Here is a 22,078-nt window from a genome sequence, read left to right as displayed (position 1 = left end):
GGTGTATTTGAGATCCGTCTGAACCCTTGGTTAAATATATTACTATGACTATTAAGCATTAGCTTAATGTTATACCTAAATCCATCGCAAAATTTAGAACTCGCCTGAGTCCTCCCTCGCCCTGGTGGAACTCAAGCAAAGGCCTTATCTTAATTACCAAACTATGAACGAGGAGGTGTTTTCAGTTTTCTGGATAATTAATTATACCAACGGCAATAATAGTAATGAATGTCGGGGATGATGGAGCCCGCCCCGCCCGTTTGGGTGGTCTGGCTCCATCCGTTCGCTTGTCGAGCCCTGGATCTGCCCGTCAGGGGCATGGGAAAGGAAAGTTCACAAAAAATTAAAAAGAAGCAAAGCTCAAAGATGCAAGATGTCGAGGGTTGTGTTTCTTTTCTCTTTTGTTGTTAATGGATAGCTCCAGTGGTAATTTTGAGATCCGAACATTTTGTTCCTTTTGTACCTTTTTGTGCCTTTTTTTTGGCTTTCCTGCCCTGGTCCGAATAGGAAATATCCAAATAAAAAGAAGAGTAAAACTTACTGTCTGATGGAGGTTACTCTGTATTATTACTATTATTATTAATGCCCGAATCTCTGGAGAAATAAAAGTAAAAAGCAAAATTGGTCAAATCAGAGATTTAACTTAACTAACGACTGATTTCAGCCTTTTCCTGTTCCTGTGTCTCTTTCGGATTTTCTCTTTCCTCAACTCACCTTCTCCAATCCTCTGTCCAACCAACTTCATTTTTCATTTTCACCTTCACCTCCACCACGACACCCCAAACAAAGTGCACAACCACCCTGCTCCATCTCCGATTGAGCACTCTCTTCTGCCTTGTTCGATCCATGAATGTGATGAGCCTCTGATATCTGCTGTTCTGCTGTGTCTCCTCAAGTCTACAGCATCTCCCCCCTCCCATCCCCACCGTCCAGGCCTGCTGCCTGTTTACTTGACCTCCGATTTGCTCTGCCTAGCCTTGGGAGCTCCTTAGACCGCCGGCCAACGAGATCCACCCCAGATCCATCCCACGGCTAGCTGAAGGACAACATCCTTCGTCTCTGCTCAGCTTCGATCCTGATTTCTTAACGACCACGACGTCCCTCCCGGAAGATCCTATTAGTTATCACCTCTAAGACACCCGCAACATCAGAAGTTCGAATACATCCGGGCTCGTTGAGACATTTGTTGGCTGGGTGGCTCGTCAACTCCCATGTTTGCTAACACTGACATTCTGCTGATATGAGTTGGGACCGTCCAATCCACAGGTCCGTTTTGTCCTTTTCTATTCCATCTTTCATCTTCTGCTTTCTCTTCGGTTCTCGCCAAGTGCTTGGATGGTCGAAGAAATGTTCGAAGAAATGTTTTGAGCTTTCCAATTTGTCCACCCAAGAAGCCCCACTGCCGCCTCGGTAGCATTTGTACCGTCAGCTAAATAATATATCATGTAACTTTAAATTTGCAATTTTTTTATGCTGACACTTGCTTGGGCATTACTACATATACATGAGCAGTTTCAACTCCTCCAATGGCGACCCTCAGACCCCAAAAAGAACCCCGACTTCTGCTGCCTTCGGCGAGTCGACCTTCCAAACCCCGAAACTCGAATCCAGCTTCTATGACCCTCGAGTCACCTGGAACACGGCAGACCCATACGCGTCAAGCCCTGAATTCCTCAAAACTCCCCAGCGATTCGGCTTGACGACCCCTTCCAATCACAACTATCTCCATGGCTTAGCTGAACGGGATTCCACCCTTGAGCCCTCTGCCTCGTTTGCACTGAGTCTCTCCCCGCAACTTGAACGGACTACACTTGCTGGAACTGTTGGGGTGAAGAAGACCAAGGGCGGCGCAAAGAAAAGCAGCAACAGCAGGTCTGGGAAGGAAGCATCAGACGATCAGGAAGATGAGGGTGGTAAGGATACAAGTGACTCTGCGAAACACTCAGCAGCTTCGATGCAAACCCCACCCCCAACGAGCACGGGCAGGAGAAAGATGCAGAACAAGAGCAATCCCATCCATACACATCTAGGGAGTACTACTGGCGGTGCTGATGGTATGATGGGACCCCCCGACTCGGGTCACCTACAGACTCCAAGCCGGGTTGGTGGAATCTCCGCCAACCTGTTTGATGGTCAAACTCTGAACCTATTCCAGGCAGCTGCTGGCTCCTCCGCAGATTCACCATTCTTGCCACAAAATAGGCTCTTTTGGGACCAGGATACACAATTCTCAACTGATTCGCTGGATATGCCAGACAATTATGGAGATCCCTTCGGACCGAACCAAACAACTACTGCTGCCTTTGATCATGGATTTGCTCAAAGCGGACTGCAGAATGACACCCTCCAGGTTCCCAAATTCGATACCATACAAGCCACGTCCGGGATGGGACATTTTGACGATTCTCACGCTTTCAATACCCCCTCAATGGGATCCATAGACTCTAACCTTTTTCATTCCTCGTTCTCGACGTCCCCCCGTCTCCCCACCGTACGAGATGAGGACCCTGCCATGTTCTTAAGCTCTCCCGCTCGTAGATTCGGGTTTTCAGAGTCAAACATGCCACAAAATACGCCCCCTCGGCTGGAGACCCGTCAACCGTATCATCATCAAACTGAGGAGTCCAAACGTGAGAAAAAACTGAAAGAGTTGAAGCGTGCTAAGAGTTTAGCCCGCCGTAAAGCTGAAGCCGCTGATGAAGCATTGGATGCCCTCCGTCAGTCACGATCTTTGCAGTTGCTCTCCAGACGAAACTCTACTCATTCCACCCACCCGCACAATCGCCATGCAAGTGTATATTCCTCTTCTGGCACTGGCTCTGATGGTAATGGTGTAAGAAAAACCCCTACCAAAGACCACTTGTCACCTCTGAAAACAGAAGCACCCTCATTTCATCGTCCTAGCTCGTCGGCAGCTCTATGTGCACCTGTTGAGTCGGTGGTTTTAAAAATCGGGAAGGATGGACGCGCTAAAACTGAGATGAAAGTAGTAACTGAGCCACCGGCGACCTTGGCTCGTGGACCGGGAATGGATCTAGAAGAGTCGTCCGCTGAGAGTGAGACTGAATCCTCAGATGAATCCGATTTTCCAATTTCTCACAGTACAAACACTTCTTTTCATATACATCCCGAATCTACTCCACGGCAGCGTAACATGTCGCGTGCGCATTCCACCTCACGCCCGCAGTCTAAAAGCTCCTCTTATTCGTCAATTGTGGCATCTCCTCACTCCGGACGACATTCGCCCTGGACAAACTCGTCGCATAGTAGCGGGAGGCTACCACAATTACCCGCTCAGAAAGACAGTTGGATGTTGACTCGTCGACAACACACTAATCCTCCCGGTGGCCACTCGCGCGGCCAGTCGATAACTGACTCCGAAGCCACTCAAGAAGACGACGATGAGGCAGGTGACGCCCAGCATGCACTGAAACAGGTGTTGAGGACACGGAGCAGACAGGCTAAGCTGCCCACAGCCCTATATAACCGTAAGAGGCGCCACTTGCATAATCCGGGAACATTACGATCATCTCCACCTGGGCTTGGTAGTCAATTCGATTCCCGCCACGGAGATATCAGTTCACCTACTACAATTACGGATCCTGATTTTGCAACACCAACTACCGATCGCCAGAGCAATCCTAGCAATGGAACCAGGTGTGTTTGTAATTCGATGGATAATGGTGGACATCTGATGATCCAGTGGTATGTTACCCCGTCCTTCTTTCGCCAAATAAAACCCCCTTTATTCATTTTTACTAACCTCCTTGACTGAACTAGCGAATCTTGCACACATTGGCTCCATACGAAATGCGTTGGCCTGGACCGCCAGAGTCTCCCCCCTGTCTACATATGTATATATTGCACTCAAACGCCGATGAGAGGTGGCCGGATTCGAGACCCCCTTGCTGGCACCCTAGGTGGCCAAATCCCCACGTCCCCCCTTGCTCACAAGTCGTACCGGTTCCGATAGTCATTCCCAGTCTCTCGTACTCAATATTTCAGTTTCAAATGTTATTTCACCGTCCCGCTGTCAGATGCATATATTATCTATTTGGCGGTCTGTATCGCTTAGTACACGGGATCTCATCCTTTTTTTTTAATTTTACCTTTTTCCCCTTGACTCTATTCCACTTTTTAAGCGTTGCAGGTCAGCGACGATGGCATGTCTACTTTTAACCCTTCATACAACACAATGACTGCTGCAGGAGGACCTGAAGAGCCGTACTTGATTTTGTCACTCATGTTCTCCGCCTTCTCATAATCCTTTCCCGATACAAGTTCAATTGCAATTACACTTTACCAATACCCCGTTCCGCAGCTCTTCGCCATTTCCATCCTTGTTTCCCTTATTCTTTTGAGCCTTTTACCCCTATTTTTATCATGAAATATTAATAGCACAAAATATCAAACCTGATTTGTTTTTTTCGGAAGTCTGCCAAAATAAAAGCAAAATAGAAATGATTAAATAATAAACAAGTAACGGTACTCACTAAACTGTCAAGTTCCTGTCCCTACTACGCTGCGCACTCTGTTGCTTCCACTGTGTTCCCCTGTGTCATGTGCTGGACTACGCCGAGTGTGTAATCTGTACTGTTGGAGTGGTTGGCGAAAATCCGAACCACGTAATATTGTTTCTGATGGACGTCTAAAGTGGTTGGTTGTATTTGGTTGCTATCTACGGAGGGTTCTACTCCTCAGTATATACAAGTAAGGAGAAAAAACCATGCAGCAGAGTTTCCATTGCTGCATGGATTGATTGTTAACTGAATAATAGATTAATGGATCATGCATACATTGACGGACAGTTAATGGATGATAGTCAGATGAGCTAGAAGGATCATGCAAGAGTATGATGTTAGAAGGTATTTTATATCCCGATGAAGATTGGTTGTTCGCGACCTGGGTATATCTGTATTAGTGGGTGTTTTTTCTTTCATTTTTGTCTTCATATTCTAGAAGTACAGTACATATAGATCCAATTCCTCCTTCATGTATGACGTAATAAAGAAGGATTTCGTTCCTCAATCAACCCCGTAGCCCTTCCCTTCCCTAACCGCCATCTTTTCGCCCTCTCCCTCCAGCTTTGCCTTCCAAACTCCCACCCTCGACCCCCTTCCTCCTTGTATCGGGCCCCTCCACAAACCCGCCACCGTCTCCACAGCCCGCTCAACAACTACCCGCACCCGGTCCCTCAACACCGCAGACCCGCACTCCACCTCCAGTGTCTCCAGCCACACACGCGCCACATGCTTGTCGACCCGGATCTCCAGACCTGGCACGGGAATGCCGAGACTGTAAAGCCGCTCCAACTCCGCAGATTCGAGCTCGTACAGGTCTTCGGCAGTGAGGTCTTCGGGCGATGGTGTTGGTGTGGGTGAGGGAGAGAGGGACGGGGAGGGTGCGGTAATTGTCGTGCCCGAAGCGGTTGAGGTGGAGACTGCGCTGGTGGCGTCTGGGTCTGGTTTTAAGAGAGTTGATGCTACTGTTGCTGTTGTTCTTGGTGTCGAGGTGCCATTGTTGTTAAGTGTTGAGGAGGAGGTGGTGGTGGTGGTGGTGGCCGCGGCGAAGGAGGTTTGCTTGATCCTTGGCTTTTCGATGGCCGCGATGTTGGGCCCGAATTGCGCTTCGAGCAGCATGCAGAGGCGGGCGAGGCGTTCTTCTGGTGTCAGGTTGGAGTGTGGGTTTGGTAAGTTGAGGGTTGGGGTGTGCGAGTGCAGGTGTCGGTGTTGTTTGCTTGAGCCTGTTGAAAGAGTAATCAAAATTAGAATACGACGAATAACACAAAGGGAGTTTTAGTTGTATGCATTCATACGTTTTACAGAAGCTGGGCTGGTCTCCACTGTAAGTAACACGGCCATGACTGCATCGGCAATCCCATCGTTCATCATATTCCCTTCCCACTCGACAATCACCTCTCGCGTTCGTGGAGTGTAGAGGATAGTAACGCAGCCCATCACTAGATACGCCAGTGTTTCTTCCGTCGAAATTTCCTCATCTACTTTCTCATCTTCTTTCTTCACATCGGTACTCTCCCCGTCAAAACCGTTGGTCTTCAGGTCTTCGGCCTTTGGGCGATCCGGACGGATTTCCTCAACAGCGCCAAAGGTCCCCTCCAACGCCCATCGGATCAATTCAATGCTGGCCGTGTTGAGCGTGATGTGCTGTTTGCAAGTGACGGTCGTGGTAGCCAGGCCAGCATATTCCCTGAGATCTTCAGGCGCCATCAGGGATAACTTGAATCCGTGTTGCACGAGAACGCCGTTCAGAAGTCGTGACTCCTTATGGCCAGAAGGTGGTACGGTCTCTGCAAGCCGCCCGACGACTTTGGCAACCTTGTCGACTTGGAAGGGTATTCGGACTTCCTCGCAGTTTGCTGGCGTATATACTTTGATTTTGACGGTTTTGTCCGTGTTTAAACTTAGCAGTTTGGATTTAAGGCGCATCATTTGGTTTTTTTCTCCGTGGACAAGGATCTTTGGTGAACCGTCAGTAAAATCAAGTATGGGAACTAAATTTCCAGGAAGGGCAGAAAACAAACTCACCACAACAGGGGCGCCAACTTCTTCAATAAACGCGCGGTTTTCCATTCCATCGACGTGGGCTGCAAAACTTATTTCATCCACGCTGCATCGCCTCGGAATCATGACCTTTTGCTCATCGTCATCTCCAGTGGCCATTCTCCTAGCCGGCCCAACAGCATTCCTGCCGCTCATCACTGCCGGAATTTGCTCTGGCTCATTTAGGATCTGTTTGCCCATAGTACCCTCAACACTATAGCCAGTCATAATTACACCGTTTCGTTCGTTTGGCGCCCACCGTTCCAGAAGTTCCCGGCTAGTGCCTGTTTGCAGCATACCAGGAGAGGCAAGCATGACGCATCCGCCCACATCATCAAAGCGCTCAATACTCCTCACACTGCGCACGAACCGGAAATCCCACGGTCCTGCGCTGATGCTCTTATCCCCAGAGGCTTCAGCCTCCGCCATCCGTTGGCGGAAAAGGCGCTTGATATTTTCGTTCATGGCTCCAATGTATGTCTGATAAACAACCATACATCTCCGTGCAATGTTTCCGATATAGTAGATAGGTATCTTCTGCAACTCGGGATGCCGACTCCAGTATTCGTCGAGAATTAATAATAGCTCCTGTGCTCGTCCTAGAGCAAAAACTGGCATGAGAACCCGTCCTCCTCGGTTAAGAATTGATGTGATAGATTTAATAAGCGCCGCCTCTCGTTCCAAGCGAGGTGGGTTGGAAGATACACCGAATGTGGATTCAGTGATGAGCACGTCAACTTTGACACCTTTTGGTGCTTCTGCTGATATAAGATGTCGGTCTTCTTCACGAGAGTAGTCGCCCGTGAATAGAATGTTAAGACCAGCGATTGAGATAAGAAACATGGCTGCACCAAGGACATGGCCCGCAGGAAATGGGGTAATACGAATGTTGTTGATAGTATGGGTGGTGTTGAAATCAATGGCTTCTATATGGGACAAGGTCGAGAGGTGGTCTTGTTCCGTGTAGAGAGTTGTGCGCTGATCGGAGGAAGATGACGTATTGCTAACCCGGACATTGTCCTGGATCAACCATTTGTAGATAGCTTTGGTAGCATGGGTCATAAAAACCCGGCCTCTGAAGTTGGTTTTGCTAAGGACGTAGGGTAGACTGGCTGAGTGGTCCAGATGGAAACTAGTTTGTTCAAAAACAATGTATTAGCTAGGTGTCTGGTTTTCGAGAACGGAAAATATAATGAAATACGCAGACTAATGGACAGGGGGTATGCTGTACACGCGCGATGCTAAGTCGAGCACAATACAAGAGATGGATAGAGAAAAACAAGCACATATGCAAAACGAGGACAGGGGAGAATTTCATTTGTTTTCTCATATATACATATACGTATATATATTCAGGATAAGGGAGAATGAAGAGGTAACAAAATTTGCGAGAGTAATTCTCCGAAAAGTGAAATAGAGAGCTCTTCGGTCCGTGCCGATTTTGATACAAAATTATGCTGCTTTTCATTTTTCCAATCCAGAATAGTTGCAGCAAGATCAAAATCAAAGATACAAAAATACGAAAAAAAAAAAAATCATTTGACGTACTGGCTTATAAGAAGGATATCGACAGTGCTTAGGTCAAAATCGTCGAAGAATGGGAGTGCAGCGAATCCATCTTTTGCCGGGTGCATTCCAGCGTCAAGCTATACAATTAGTATTGGCTGGACTGAAAAGCGATGCGGCACAATGAACAACGACATAATGACAATTGCTCACCATAACTGTCTTCCCCTTGTATTGAATGATATGACATGACCTCCCGACTTCATTTCCACCACCAAGATTGTAGAACAGGAGCTCGTCAGATGGGTCAACAGGCTCATCACCGTCAACGGCGTGAAGAGAGGACGCCTTCCGTTTTGCTGCCATGACATATATTGAAATCTCTCAATCTCCTAGCTTTACAGATGCGACATCCGTCAAACTGTTTGATATTTTGTCATAAACCTATAACGTTTTGGCGCATGGAGTAGCGACGTTTGTGTAGAGACCTATTCCTCTCATTAGAATGATGACATTTAAATATAATGCGTCATCAATGGGCAATTCGATTATCGTGTTATTGCTCCAGATCCGCTTCAAATATTTGGTCATCTCACTCGAATAATCGGGTTATTGTTCCTCTCAGTCGTCGTCTGTAATGTCGCTGAATCCTGGCGGAGATCTCAATGGTTGAATTTCTTATGTCATCATAGCATTCACGTGACTGGGCATAAAAACTCGTTCCAAGGTTGCAAACAACCGCGACACAAAACATCCGACATCTGGAGCAACATCCAACTGGACGACGACGACAACGACAGGAGAAATATATATATATATATGTATATTGGTCGCGGCTACCCGGCTATAGCGATATTTTCGCAGCTCACTCTTGTTCAAACTTTCGCAGAACTACTCTGAAATGATAGCGTTTCTACCACGTCTCTTGGAAGGGCGCATTGCTCTCCGTCTTCCCACCCTCCGCTAGCGATTTGATGCTTCAATCGCGAGCTCGATAACTGCTCATATTACCATCCACCCAACTCCCACTGGGCATCTTTCGCCATTCCATATTCGTCATGGCCCAAACACAGTCTCAGCAACAGTTTGCTTCACAGGCCTTCTCCCCGCCTGGTTCCACACCGTCCCCTACTGGAGCCCCTTCTTCGGCCAGCAGCGTCGCCCCTCCCCCAAAACGACAACGCCTCTCACCTTTACCTCAGACTCACTCTCCCTACTCGTCTCCAGGCTTTGGCACGTTACAGCTACCTCGGACAGGAAGTCCGGCCAACGGCAACCTCACCAACGGCACCTCCCCTCCAGCGATATCCGCTCCGCCACCTCCACCTTCAGGAACTATGGGACCTCCATCGAGACCCGTCGAGAAAGCCACCGATACAGCTGAGCTAACAGATGTTTTGGCTTCGTCTGGCATCGATGTGAGAGAAGAAGAGGAATATTTGACCCATGCTTATGGGCAGGCTCCTCCTGCCCCAAAACCACCCCCGCGTATCCAAACGAACTTCAACAACCCCCCCCCCTCCCAACCATCCGCTGGTATAGTCTCCGCAGGAACCAGTTTCCTTGGCTCAGTGTTGCAGAAGCCAACGCCTACGCAGGGTACGTTTTCCACTAGTACGCCGACTCCCGCGGAACCCGCCGCTGCTGAGGACGAAAAGCTACGTCAAGATACTGCAGCAAGCAGACGTACGCAATACCCTCTACAGTCATCTTTTCTGTTCACGGCAATGGTGGAAGATCGAATACAAAAGCGAGCCTACGACCTTGGTGTGCGAATGCCTGCGCAAGGCGTCTATCGTCCCTTCCCGGGGCGTGCTGCTGGCCCTGTCGAGGTCACAGGTCCAGATGGCTCTTCCGTGATACGAACCGGCAAAACTCTTTTGACCCAAAACGCTCCACTTGGCGATATATTGTCTCTAATTTCACTGGCATGCGAAGAGAGGCTTCGCTCGGTAATCGATCATTCTTACACAGTAGCAAGCAATCGACGTGCCAATTCTCATGGTGCTGTTCCATTACAGTGGAGCGACGTGGCAGTCACATTAACTCCCCCAAGTAAAAGGGCAGATGGTCCACCGAATAGAGATGTGCTTGCTAGGTCATCAAATCCTGAACGTATGCAAATCGAGCCGTCTTGGGAACGTTTGATAACTTTTGAACTAACCATCATGTCTTCTAGGTTCTCCACCTGATACCTTCCAGGCTGACGAACTATCCAGCAATAAACAGATTACAGCAGCCCATATCGTAGCGAAACGGAGTCGCAGTTTGATCGAGAAGGATATGTCGAGTGAAGAACTACGGTCTCGTAAACGAGTCAGAAGGAACGCCGACACGACCCTAAATGGTGATTCCAGCAAGATGGGTTCAGTTGGGGTCGCCACTGCTGGCGCTGCCACACCGACTACTCCAGCCACTGAGCGTGCTCTAGATGACCGCAAAACCACCAAAAAAGACTTAAAAAAGGTCGACTCTAAAGTCACGGAAGCCGTACAACATCAGCAGTCCGTTGAAACGGCTCGGATGGCCACGAACAGTCTGACATCGGGCGTCAGATTTGGCGGGAAAAAGAAAACCTACAGCTGGCTAACCACTGGATCTACCACAACGTCGCGGAGTGGTTTTTCCACACCGCCGAGGGCAAGTCCTGCTGCTACCGTTCCAGGCACGTCTGCTGCGAAGCTTAGTGCTGGTGGCGTTGGAGGAACTAGTAAACCAGTAAGCAAAAAGATGGGAGACTGGCGAGAGGATGATAAGGAACGCGGGGCCGGGATCCAGATTAGGGATATCCTTTTTGTGTTGGAGATCGACGGCAAGGGCTCGAAGCATCTACAGAAGGCTTATTCGAAGGAATCGAAGGAGGATGTCGATAAGACTTCGCGGTAGTAAATCTCTAAACCTTCACCTTATATAACAAGGATAGCCACTTGGAGATCAACGAGATCTAGGGGGATCGGCGTCTTGGTTTTCCCATTCTAACTTCATTATCCTGGTTGTTTGGTCGGGGTTGTTTTATTTTCTTTTTCCATTCTCTGCATGGGTTATAGTTACTATTGATCAACTATTCTATCTATATCATTTGCATCTGCATAGGTGCATAAGTACTTGTTTCTGCACTCGACCTCTTTGAATTTATTATTCCCAAAACATCAACAAGAACATTTGATATCATTTGATCCTTCCGTTTGCTTCTTCGACGGCTTTCATCTGCGTGGCACGCATATCTGATGTACTGTACAGTACGTAAACACGAATGAAATAATTCCGTCTGTTATTATTAGTTGCCTTTTCGTATGGTTAATGGCGTTAGCTGCTCTATTGTCATTCTATCCTCTTCCCTACGCCGTTGTCAGGAAATCATTTTTCAAATTAATGTTGTGTGGTAGCTCTCTGTAAGAGTCTGCACAAGGAGTTCGCATTTGCGCGAACAATCATGTCCAATTTGCTAATTTGAGATGCACCAGTCTAAGCTTCTTTGCTTCATTGTGCGACTCCTTTCTGTTCGCCTGTCTTTTCTGTAATGATTCCTCGCGAGGAATCTCAACCTCCTCCTCGCCTTGTCTCTTTTTCGCCTGCTGGCGGAATTTTAGGCTCAGTGAAGAGCCAGACGCTTGCTTGACAGTCTTTTACTTAACATTTGTTAATTCAGTCTTATCTCTTTGTGGACTGTAAATTCTATTTTTAAAATGTTTAATTTCTCTTTTTAAATCATTTTGACATTTCATTAATCTACCCAACTTTGATTATCTCTTTCCAGCCATTGATTAGACAGTAGCTAACTAACAGACAGGTTATCCCGCATGAAAAACATGGCGTCCTTGCTCATGTTTCTCTACTGTAATTAACAGGGGGAGACTATCTGGCACCAGACGATAAATACGTTCGCCGTTGGCGTTGATGCTGTTGCTCGCGAGACTTCAACAATGTACTGTACATGCACCAACATGCTGCATATTCTGAAATTTGCCGTTAATTCAAGGGGGAAAAAAAAAGGCAACAAAGATGGGGCAATGCCACTCAACTTGGGACACTTTTATGATGCATATTATTGCGTTTAATATATTAATATTGGACCACTTTGCGTCTCTTGGTAACATTTGGACGTTTGATTCATTTCCACACATGCAAATCTTAAGCGGACCTATCGATGATATATATCTTCAAATCTATAGCTATATAAAGCTATAGCTATTTCTTTCAAAATCCCAAGGAGCAGATGACAAAAAGAAGAAGCAAAAATGATATTCAACCCTTGCCTGATGGCCCTGGCCATTGTCCCAGGCCTTGTATCAGCAACTCCAGCTCCAACTTCTGGAGCTATCTTTCTGTGAGTAACTCCCACCCAATACCCTTTTCCATCTCATTCCGGCCGTCAGAGCAAAGACGAGGGGAAACCAGAAATGGAGATAAGGAAAATAGAGAAGGAGATCATCAACATATAACACCTCAAATGCAGGCGACGCACCCCGACCGTCCAACCAGGTGAACTCATAACAGACGCCGTCGCCCGTCTTAATCTACCTACTCAGCATCGTCTGAATGGAACTACAGCTACTACCTCCCCCGCCTGTGCATTCAGCCATAATTACAACTCCTCTGCCTCCGAGCTCACCGCCCCTCTCGCATACGTCAACCCAGCCCTCGTCGGGGTGGGCCAAGGAACCAGCAACAGCAGCGCTCACTCCAACATCACGGATCTCTGCGGCGCTTCCATTATTGTTATCAATCCCCTTTTGACCAAGGTGGTAGCTGCTACGGTCGCAGGCAGTTGTGGGAACTGCTCGATGTATGATGTTGAGCTTTCGAGGGCGGCATGGCAAGATTTAGCAGGAGCAGAAGCATTGGGGGGAGATGGAGGGGAAGTGTTGACGGGCAATGGGGAATCAGAGGGATTGAAACCAATGTCTGTGAGGAGGGTTGTGCAAGAGAAGATAGGCGTTTCTGTTCAGTGGTAAGTGATTTAGTTTTTAATTGCTCTTTTTCGTCTCCTGGAGTGCTGCGATATTTTATATCGGAGTGTCAATTCAATCAACTAACGAACAATATAAAAACTACTTTGCTCCCTCCCAGGATAATTCTAGCACGTCTGTCAGGGCCGCAGCGGCAACTTAATGAGAGTCAGAATCCAAATATGAATACCACCCAGCGGCCGAATAAAGGCAAGGGACGTGTTCCCATCTTCCCTGGAATTGGCCAAGTGCGAATGTGGGCATCGCTTTAAGAAATGGGGCAGAGGAATGAGGGGAGGTTGCTGGGCTACTTAATTGAGATTTTGGATTTGTTTGTCACTATGTTATCTTAATCATCTGTTTTATTAGTTATTGGTTTTGTCATTATTATCGATTATTTACTTGGCTTTTCCCCTGGAATTTATAGATTTGTGCTTTTCTTTCGCCCTCTCCCCATTGTGTTAGAAGTAGGTGACCATAGATCGATAGCTCAAAAAACAAGTCTTGCGTCTCATTCTTATTCTTATTATTTTTATTACATTTGCTCTATAAGGGGAACTGGAATTTATCCAGGGGTGGTAAATCAGGCATCACTCATAACCATCACTCATAAAGCAGTTAACAGAAATTTTGGTCTACGCAACTCCTGAAGTTGTTGTTTGTGATGCTAGCATCTATGAAGTATGTAAATGTACTGTACAAGCAAGGCGAAGAACCCGGACCAATCACTCAGCGTGATAAAATAGCAGAAGCATGCTACAAGGAGTCGGATGGATATGATGTGAAGATATCGGAATCACTCTCTATCCATCCCCTTCCCTCCTTACGTCTCTCTTTCGTCTTAACCATCCAAGCTCCTCGTCACATCAGTAGGTGCACAGAGGCTAGTAATTGTAATAGCATAATTATTGAACATTCAAACACGACAGGGATAATTACCATAACTATATATTCAGCTTGTCGTACATCTACATGGCTCAAAAAGATAGTTTTGACAATGCCCAACAAAAGGGAATATATATAACAGTTACAGAAATTAGAAAAACAAAACATAAGTCTAGGTACAAGAAACGACATATGTTATATATAGCTGATTCCCCATGAAAGGAACTTCACGTAGTAATAAACAAACATCCGGTCCATCCTCCGGACTTCCATTACGCATCACCCTCCAACCACCAGCCGGTTGCCCCTTTAAAGAGAAATAGAATAAATCCTCAAACTAAACCAACCTAGCCAAGTCGAAAAGGAGCAATAGCTAATTAATATCCTTCCAAGAATGCCCACCATTCTGTTGCTCATCTCATCTGTTCTATGCCCTTGCTGTATTTGATGTTCCGGCACGTTAATAATGTTGGGCAGAGGCGTGAAATGTTGTGTGTTGTGTGTTGTGGGTTTAAAACGCCCATATTAGGCACGGCAGAGCACAAAACATAAGACGGGTGGGTGATAAGCAGGCAAAGAAAAACATTCATCACTTCATGAACACTCATATGGAATACTATGTGAAATCCACACATAGATAAAAAATGCCAAATCATTCACTAATATACCCTGGTCCCTATAACAAAAGAGGAAAAAAAGAGAAATAAGAATTGGGAGAGAGGAAGACAATTAAGTAGACAACATCGTCTATTTCGAAGCCGACACTGTTGCTGCGGCAAGGTCTTTACGGATCTGCTGCCCGATCCTCAGCGCCTCGGTGCCGTCGTCGATGATCGATTCCTTGAACCAGGGGTGTTTGAGCGCTTGTTTTGCCGTGATGCGCGATTTGGGATCATAGACGAAGATGCGGCGGAGGAGGTCGAGGAAGTGTTTGTTGAAAGGAGTCGTCGCTGGAATGAATTCCTGGGAGGGAGGTGATGTTAGTATCGAGTTTAAAATTAACAATCGGTATAAAAAAGGACTGGTGAAGGGTTGGGAAATGGCGTACATGGAGCTGTTTCATGGCACGGACGTATTTCCTTGATGCTTTCGATGTTTCGACATTGGGGTAGTCCAGTCTGTTCCGGATGAAGTATCTGGTTTTCCAGTTAGGCAATTACATACAAGGGAGAAACAAAAGAAAAGAAAAAGGAGAAGTGGGGAAAAAGGAAGGAGAGAAGGGGAACAGGGAAACATACTTAGATGCTGCATTGACACTCCCACCACGACCCTGCATAACCTGTTTGACAAGTTTCGCATCGAGCTTCCCCCCACAGACACTCTCCATCATAGCCAGATGTTCGAGGTTATCATGAGTTTGGAAGAGGGCGTCACCTGTGTAAAATTCCACAAGGATACAGCCGATGCTCCAGATATCACAGGGAAAACTCCAGCCTAGGTTCAGGATGATTTCCGGTGCCCGGTAATGACGCGTCGAGACGATGGACGAGTGGTACTCGTCGTTAAAAGTTGCGGATCCGAAGTCGATTAGCCGGATTTCGCTGTCCAGGAGAACACGCCGTTGTCGGGCGTTTCGACAGGAGGTATGAGAAGCTGATGGTACAGGTCTGTTGTACGTGAAGGTTTGGTAGGCATTGCTGACTAGGAGGATATTTTCGGGCTTTAGATCTGTGTGGACCAGGTTGAGATCGTGGAGGAAGGCAACGCTGGTAAAGAGCTGTCGAGCAAAGCTCTGAATATGACTACTTGGAAATGGCACGAATCCGTTGCCCTTGAGGAAATCGAAGACACTCGAGCCAAGGAGATCTGTCACGATGCAGATATGATTTCGAAAGTCAAAACAATCCCGGAGATGGATGCATTTGTTGCGATTAGCTCTATCGTTACAGGCCAACGTGGAGAGCACCCGCAGTTCGATCCGAGAGGCCTCTCTGTATTTCTGCACTGCCCGGATGATCTTGACGGCACAGCGTATTCTCTTTTGTCTGTCATATGCCTCCACCACCTTTCCAAAGGTCCCTTGACCGAGTAGTTTGATGATGGAATCTTATGCCACTTAGTAAAATATTTCACCAAAGTAGATAAGGGTAGAGGCACTCACATCTCTCTGTTAAATCAGTGTTTGGGGTGACAATGTAGTGTCCATCATCATCGTCCACCTTCTGGTTTTTAGAATGGTACTGTTCAAATCTGTTAGCTATGGCTGGCGAAGTTGACTTATAACGGAGAGGGGGGAATGATATACATCTCGGATTACTGGCACAGGCACTTCTTTAGCCTTTATGGGAGGTTTCGGAGGGGGTATATAACTGATAAATGCATCTCCAGAAACCTCCAATTCCCTCCGTTTCTGTTCATCACGAGCAGATTTACGAGTCACCACCCGCTTCCGCTTCTGGCCAATGGCAGCAGTGTCTTCTAAATAAATATTGGTTGACGGGTCACTACCGTGGGAGCCCATTGATGTTGGGGCAGTCGTGTGCAGCGAGGCCGTTCGATCCGTAGAGACAGAGGCGCCTGACGAATCTTCGCCGTATTGCTGTGGGTGGATGGAAAACGTGGGCCGGTCATAGTATGACATATCAATTGCGGTTTCCATGCCGGTCCGTCTTCGTTTGGTTGCAGGGGCTGCGTGGGAGGTGCCATTGATGTCATTAATGCCGGACGCGATGCCAGACCGCGCAGCGGTATGTGAGAGTGGAAATTTTTGGCGTGTGGATGTAGGATTGATTTCCTGGCTGTTCGCGTTGTCTGGACGGACATCGTCGTCATCGTCGTCGATGACTATTATTTCTTTCGGCACCCCATTCTTGTAGAACTCGGCCCAGTCTGGTTTTCTCCTCCGGCTTTGGGCAGTAGGTAGTATAGCAGAAGATGACGGCAGCGTCTGGTGGGGCGCCATGTTGGCCTGGTAATGGTTTATGGAGGAGGTGGAGATGGGTTTTGGCGGCGCGAGGAGAGGGAGAGTTTCACTATTAGGCTGGGAGGAGGTCTCAGTGGTGTTCGTAGGATAAACGTAGGAATTGGCCGAGTTGTGATATGGCTGGTGCGGGTACGCATAGTGGGTGTGACGCGATGGGTGAGTGGCGGTGACAGTCGAAGGGGTCGACATCATCCGTTATGAGAAATGGTTATATATAACGGCAGCTGGAATCACCAGCGGGCGAAGAAAAGGCCAAGAGAAATAGAACCTCCTTTTTGTATTGGCTTTTCGAAGGGGCCGAGGTAGCAAAAATTGGAATGGAAAAAGATAGAGAAAATCACTCTCCTGATGGCCACCGAGCAAAGGGCAAAAAGGAGAGGCACTCCAAGAGTGAGGGCTAAGAGCAAGCCATGGACATCGGGGTGAGAATCATCCAGAATTAACAGCAGCGAAAGGTAGGTGGAAGACAGATATAAGATGGATGGATGCTGGCGGATAGGGAAATAATGAGGGTATCGTGACAGGGAAATGGTGGTGAGATTGAGGTGAGGTTGAGGAGAAGGGGGTGGTAGTGGCAGTGGTCGTGGGGGGGGGCCCTCTATATTTGGCTTCTCCAGCCGGGAAGCTGAGGAGCAGAGGCGAGCCAGACAGCAGGCTGGGCCAGAGAAGAGCAAATACGAGCAGACTGGTGCAAGGGGACTGAGAGATGAGGATGCCGGCGATGGAATAACACTCACGGACTGACACACTGGATGGCAGCGAGTCCGACAGAAGGCGAGGAAGAAATTTGTCGTAAGGGCTCGGGGGTGAGGCAGTGTGGAGGCTCCCAAGGTTAGGATAGACGTTGTTCCGTCCGAGCGCTGACTACTGCAGGACATATGGACGATAGCTAGGTGTATAACAACAGGTCGTGTGGATCCAATCAAGGGTTGGGCTGTTTATGTCGATTCCAGCGAACGCGGGGGACATTTCTCTGAGTGTGTCTATCTGTGTGTGTCTCTCTGTGTGTGTCTCTCTGCGTGTGTCTGGTTGTGACCGTTGGGTCTTCCACCTACGTGATCGTCAATTGCTCACATAGAAATATACCCAGTGAGAGGGCCGTAGATGGCAACAAAGGCGAAAGCCTCATCCAGTCAAGCAGTGTTATTATGCGGATAGATTTCGCTCTGCGGGAAAATCTGGCAAAGCCCACTAAATATTATTTATTGTTTCTATGTGTTGTTTGATATCTTCCCCCCGATCACCTCCTCCCTGAATGTTAATACTAAATAGTATTTTCATTATTTCGTGCAGAATACATTCAAATAACATAACTACCTTCTATCCAACAGGTGGCATTAGGCTGTCGGGTCGTGTGTATAGGCTCTCAAGTTATTGCCGGAGCAACAAACCTAGTATTCGTCTCCCGGTTCCATATTAAACTCATAGGATACCTGTTAACAACTCACTACATATCAACATCCCGTACATCGTACGTACGCACAGTGCGGGCATGGACAGCCATTTAATCCTATTAATTAATACACCCCCTCAATTCGGGAGAAGGAAGTTTGACAAGCCCCATACTGGTCTGGGCTACCCTCCCTTGTATGCCGTCTCTCCATGGATTGAAGAACCCTATCAAACGGGATAGAGTTTCTCTCAAATACCCCTTTGAGCCAAACGCCCCTTGCAAACACCAGCAATATCAAGTAGAGTATGCCTCAACCCACGCGATGTGCCATCTTATGAAACCCTTCTGCGCTTCGCTCTGCAAGCCTGATAGGTAGCCGAAAGGCAGATATCGATGGTATAACGATAGAAGCAAGAACTATTTGGGCTGCCACTCTTCGATTATATGTAGTATGCTACATGCTACATTTTGTGGGCACACTAAATTCGCTTAGGGAGAGAGCGCCGAGGTAGTAGCTTTTTCTTTTCTGCTCTGGTGTTCTTGACAGCCTGTTTTGAATGCTTTACTCTACCCTCGCAGGTGCAGCCTGCAAAATGGTCATTGTTAGGATCGTGCTCGGGGTTCGTGCCATCGTTCTCTTTTGATAGACTTAGCCGTTGCCTTTTGTCCCTGAGCAAGGCGAAGCGGTGGTGTTATTGGAGATCCCTCCTGAAGACCCCTCCGGAAGATGTCTCCTCATGTCTAACGGAGAGAGGAGAGTTCAGGCAGGAAAATGGGCCGTTCGCATTCAGATTCGCTGGCTGCGATCAATGAAGCCAAAATTCCTGAAACCTATTCACAACACGGAGAGCTGGTGCGGAACAACATAATCCCATGCCCTAACCAGCGAACGCTTCATCACAAGAGGGCGGTTTGTATCTAGTACTAGTAAGATAAAACCAACCCCAGGAGACGTACCGTGTTCTGAGATACAAATTCTTCTCAGTTTGAGTTTATGGGCGGGTTCTTTGAGGTTGGACACTTCGATGACAAAGTCCTACTTATGCTTTTTCCGCTGTTCCCATCTCAACAACTCTTGACTGCAACCTCTCAAAGCTGCTCTTTGTTGGGGCTTAACATATGAACCGTTTGACTCTTGACCTCGAACGGTATCCTCATAAGAGATATACAGCCACACCTCGTTATAACCCCGTACCTTCCAGATCACCGTCATGCTCAGCACATCCATTTCAAATCCTCTCAGACCTCCACCTTGAAAAGCCCCCTGCATACTCCTTCTTCGACATTCCTGCGCGGGCGCCACACCTCGCACTCCCAGGCGACAATCTTTGCTTCACCAGTGCCGCAAACTCATCAGCCTTCTGCCGGACTTCCTTCCAGCTAGAATGATACAGCTCATGATTACCCAGGAGGAAAGTAGACCGTCTTAAAGTTCTGAAGCTGGGCCTCAATGAAGACGAAGAAGTCTGAATCACAGGGCGTTCCCTACGTTGTTCGGCGTCCGAGTCTAGGATAGGAGAATTTGTATTCCTCGATCGTGCACGATTTGATCTCTCTGATAAGATAACCATGCTGGGATGCACATTTTACACCTATATCACATCCGAGCAGGATACAGATGTCTGTTTTGGGCTCAACGACTTCTACTGCATTGATGGGTGGACATTGGCGGACCACAACACTTCGCATACGGTGGAGCTAGTGTGGCTGAATGAGCGAGTTGCTGCCCTTTCGACATCTGAATCTGATAGGATGATTGTGATCTTCACACAGCATATTCCCATTACCGATGATTCGCGGGCGGTCGACCCAGTGCATGTAGGGAGCACAATTAGCTCAAGGTTCTCTAGTGATTTGAGCGGGGAGGCGTGTTGGAAGAATCCGAACGTGGGTGTTCGTGAGCCTTAGGGCATATATCCATTTTAATTTTGATTTTAGAGTTGAGGAGGGGAAACGGCAAAGTAAAGCGAGTGCTTAGCAACCAGTGCGGGTATTACTTCAAGCAGTCTCATGGTTTCAATGTTGAAAAGGTGGTGGATGTCTCGTATGCTTTGCTTCAAACAAAAAGGCCATGAATGAATGGAGCTTTGATCTAGTTACTCGTAACTATCTCCAAGGGATGATTTATGATTACTGAGACCGCACCAGAATGTGGTTACACCAATTTTAACTACTATCCGCGCATCTCGCCCGCTCCAAGTTGATACATCCTCGACGCCAACACGGACTGCCTGTTTTGGCTCATTCGTGAGCGGGATCGGTCCAAGTTGCGTAAGCATGTCGACTATAGCCACATCATCAAGGGTATCCTGAATCTTCTTGTCACATGTGGGACGAAGGTCAACCAGGGATACATATGGAAGATTCGCTGGATTAATAGTGCTGACAGGTACCAGCCCAGTAGGCACGTAGGCAGACTACAGTTCCACAAGATCCCGATCAACAATAGAGCATTTTCTGGCCGGAAATTTGAATCCCGCTAGAGTGTACGCCCACCATATAGGAAGTCTTAATATGAGGACAAGCACAGTCACGGGTCAACCGTTTAAAATCCCACCATTCATTCGTGTTCTACCTCTGGATATGGCATCGCTGAAACCAGCATAGCATGGCTTCTCAGAATCTTTCTGTTTCCTCTTGGTGAAACCTTGATTGCCTCAGTGTCTCGGCTCCTTGATGCAAGCAGCATACCGAGCGTGCTCTGGGGGGGCTACTAGTATCCTTTGACTGTCTACGGGGTACCTTCCCCCAGCCATTTATGCAGTAGGTCTCTGTTCCCGCACAGCTTCAATGAGACAACAACTAATCTTCTGCACAGAAAACTGCCTTCGCAGTACCTGACAAAAAGGCCCCAGAGGCCGAGCAGATCCTGGGCCGCGCTGGCTTAGATATCTGCACAGACCAGGACTGCGTCGTGATTACAATAAAATCCCGACCGCCCGCTGGTCAGCCACTTCAACCTTGAAACTGAGGACATCCATATTTCGCTCCATCCGCAATCACAAATCCTTCCAAACAGAACTGATATCACACAGATTAGCCATCAGACCATCTCTGCGTCAGATCAGAGCCTCCTCGAGTCGAAAATAAGATACGGCAGGGTCCCATTTTTTTTTACCCGAGCATCACCATGTCCGTGTTCCCTCCATATGTTTTGTGGAAGCCTGCCTTTTGAACCTTTGTACGGCTGGCACGAAAATGTGACTTTCAGTGTCCCCACGATCTCCATCATATGGCGTGGGCATCTTATATGATACAACATATCTACCCTCGCGGGTATGTTGATCTGGATTCTCTGCGAAGTCTTCAAGGATTTCATGAGCGACGGGGTTTTTCAAGAATAGTGTTTCCTTGTCTGTTGCTGCAAGGAAGAAGTTGATCGCGTCTGATATTTGATGATACCGACTTTTGTACGCTGATTTTCTTTGCTAGTTGTATTGAAATGTTATTCTCCGAAGTCGAGTATATCTTAATTAACAACAGGACGCTAGCAACGCATAATGGTTAAATACGGATTCGATACGAAACCGCTAGATTCGCCATGCGATAATGCGGGTATGTTTTCGTGGGAAAGGCGGGGAAACGGAACTGGCTGGATCAGCTGGGAAAACTCACAGAGAGAGACGCGGACAGAAGAGGAGACGTAAGGATGTGGAAAAGGACACGCCGTACAATTGTCAGCGTCAGTTTTATTTATCTCCATTATAACGGAACAACAGAGGGAGCTCTATATTTCCAAGATGGAACATCTATGTGATTATTTCAATCAGTTATATCAAGAAACATGCATGTCTAAGGCGCTGACTTGGGATAAAACGAGGGAAAGAGAAGGGGAAAAAAAATCCCCAATATAAAAACGAGA

The 22,078-nt window shown here is 47.5% G+C and overlaps 7 protein-coding genes across 7 annotated transcripts; 4 read left to right on the top strand and 3 right to left on the bottom strand.

The window, feature by feature from the left end:
• Positions 1-1,335: 1,335 nt before the first annotated feature.
• Positions 1,336-3,973, top strand: HCAG_02153 (predicted protein; the record flags this gene model as incomplete). The annotated part of the gene is made up of 3 exons (XM_001541932.1): positions 1,336-1,349; positions 1,513-3,657; positions 3,781-3,973. 3 exons carry the CDS (start codon positions 1,336-1,338, stop codon positions 3,971-3,973), a joined length of 2,352 nt encoding a protein of 783 aa, XP_001541982.1.
• A 1,051-nt stretch (positions 3,974-5,024) lies between these two features.
• On the bottom strand, positions 5,025-8,432 carry HCAG_02152 (hypothetical protein; the record flags this gene model as incomplete). Its single annotated transcript, XM_001541931.1, has 5 exons — positions 5,025-5,743; positions 5,816-6,476; positions 6,546-7,692; positions 8,109-8,206; positions 8,280-8,432. The coding sequence occupies 5 exons, from the start codon at positions 8,430-8,432 to the stop codon at positions 5,025-5,027; spliced, it is 2,778 nt and encodes a 925-aa protein (XP_001541981.1).
• A 692-nt stretch (positions 8,433-9,124) lies between these two features.
• HCAG_02151 (predicted protein) lies at positions 9,125-10,952 on the top strand (the record flags this gene model as incomplete). The annotated part of the gene is made up of 2 exons (XM_001541930.1): positions 9,125-10,181; positions 10,246-10,952. The coding sequence occupies 2 exons, from the start codon at positions 9,125-9,127 to the stop codon at positions 10,950-10,952; spliced, it is 1,764 nt and encodes a 587-aa protein (XP_001541980.1).
• Positions 10,953-12,304: 1,352 nt separating this feature from the next.
• On the top strand, positions 12,305-13,287 carry HCAG_02150 (predicted protein; the record flags this gene model as incomplete). The annotated part of the gene is made up of 3 exons (XM_001541929.1): positions 12,305-12,393; positions 12,523-13,017; positions 13,137-13,287. The coding sequence occupies 3 exons, from the start codon at positions 12,305-12,307 to the stop codon at positions 13,285-13,287; spliced, it is 735 nt and encodes a 244-aa protein (XP_001541979.1).
• A 1,360-nt stretch (positions 13,288-14,647) lies between these two features.
• Positions 14,648-17,012, bottom strand: HCAG_02149 (hypothetical protein; the record flags this gene model as incomplete). Its single annotated transcript, XM_001541928.1, has 5 exons — positions 14,648-14,863; positions 14,949-15,036; positions 15,139-15,946; positions 16,002-16,080; positions 16,146-17,012. The coding sequence occupies 5 exons, from the start codon at positions 17,010-17,012 to the stop codon at positions 14,648-14,650; spliced, it is 2,058 nt and encodes a 685-aa protein (XP_001541978.1).
• Positions 17,013-19,252: 2,240 nt separating this feature from the next.
• HCAG_02148 (predicted protein) lies at positions 19,253-19,444 on the bottom strand (the record flags this gene model as incomplete). The annotated part of the gene is made up of 1 exon (XM_001541927.1): positions 19,253-19,444. The coding sequence occupies one exon, from the start codon at positions 19,442-19,444 to the stop codon at positions 19,253-19,255; it is 192 nt and encodes a 63-aa protein (XP_001541977.1).
• Positions 19,445-19,785: 341 nt separating this feature from the next.
• HCAG_02147 (predicted protein) lies at positions 19,786-21,863 on the top strand (the record flags this gene model as incomplete). The annotated part of the gene is made up of 7 exons (XM_001541926.1): positions 19,786-20,113; positions 20,155-20,260; positions 20,606-20,624; positions 21,035-21,161; positions 21,428-21,492; positions 21,708-21,771; positions 21,850-21,863. The coding sequence occupies 7 exons, from the start codon at positions 19,786-19,788 to the stop codon at positions 21,861-21,863; spliced, it is 723 nt and encodes a 240-aa protein (XP_001541976.1).
• Positions 21,864-22,078: the final 215 nt, after the last annotated feature.

The sequence above is a fragment of the Histoplasma capsulatum genome, genomic scaffold (assembly GCF_000149585.1).
Source record: "Histoplasma capsulatum NAm1 scaffold_2 genomic scaffold, whole genome shotgun sequence".
Classification (NCBI taxonomy): domain Eukaryota; kingdom Fungi; phylum Ascomycota; class Eurotiomycetes; order Onygenales; family Ajellomycetaceae; genus Histoplasma; species Histoplasma mississippiense.
This window is presented reverse-complemented; position numbering and strand designations above follow the sequence as displayed.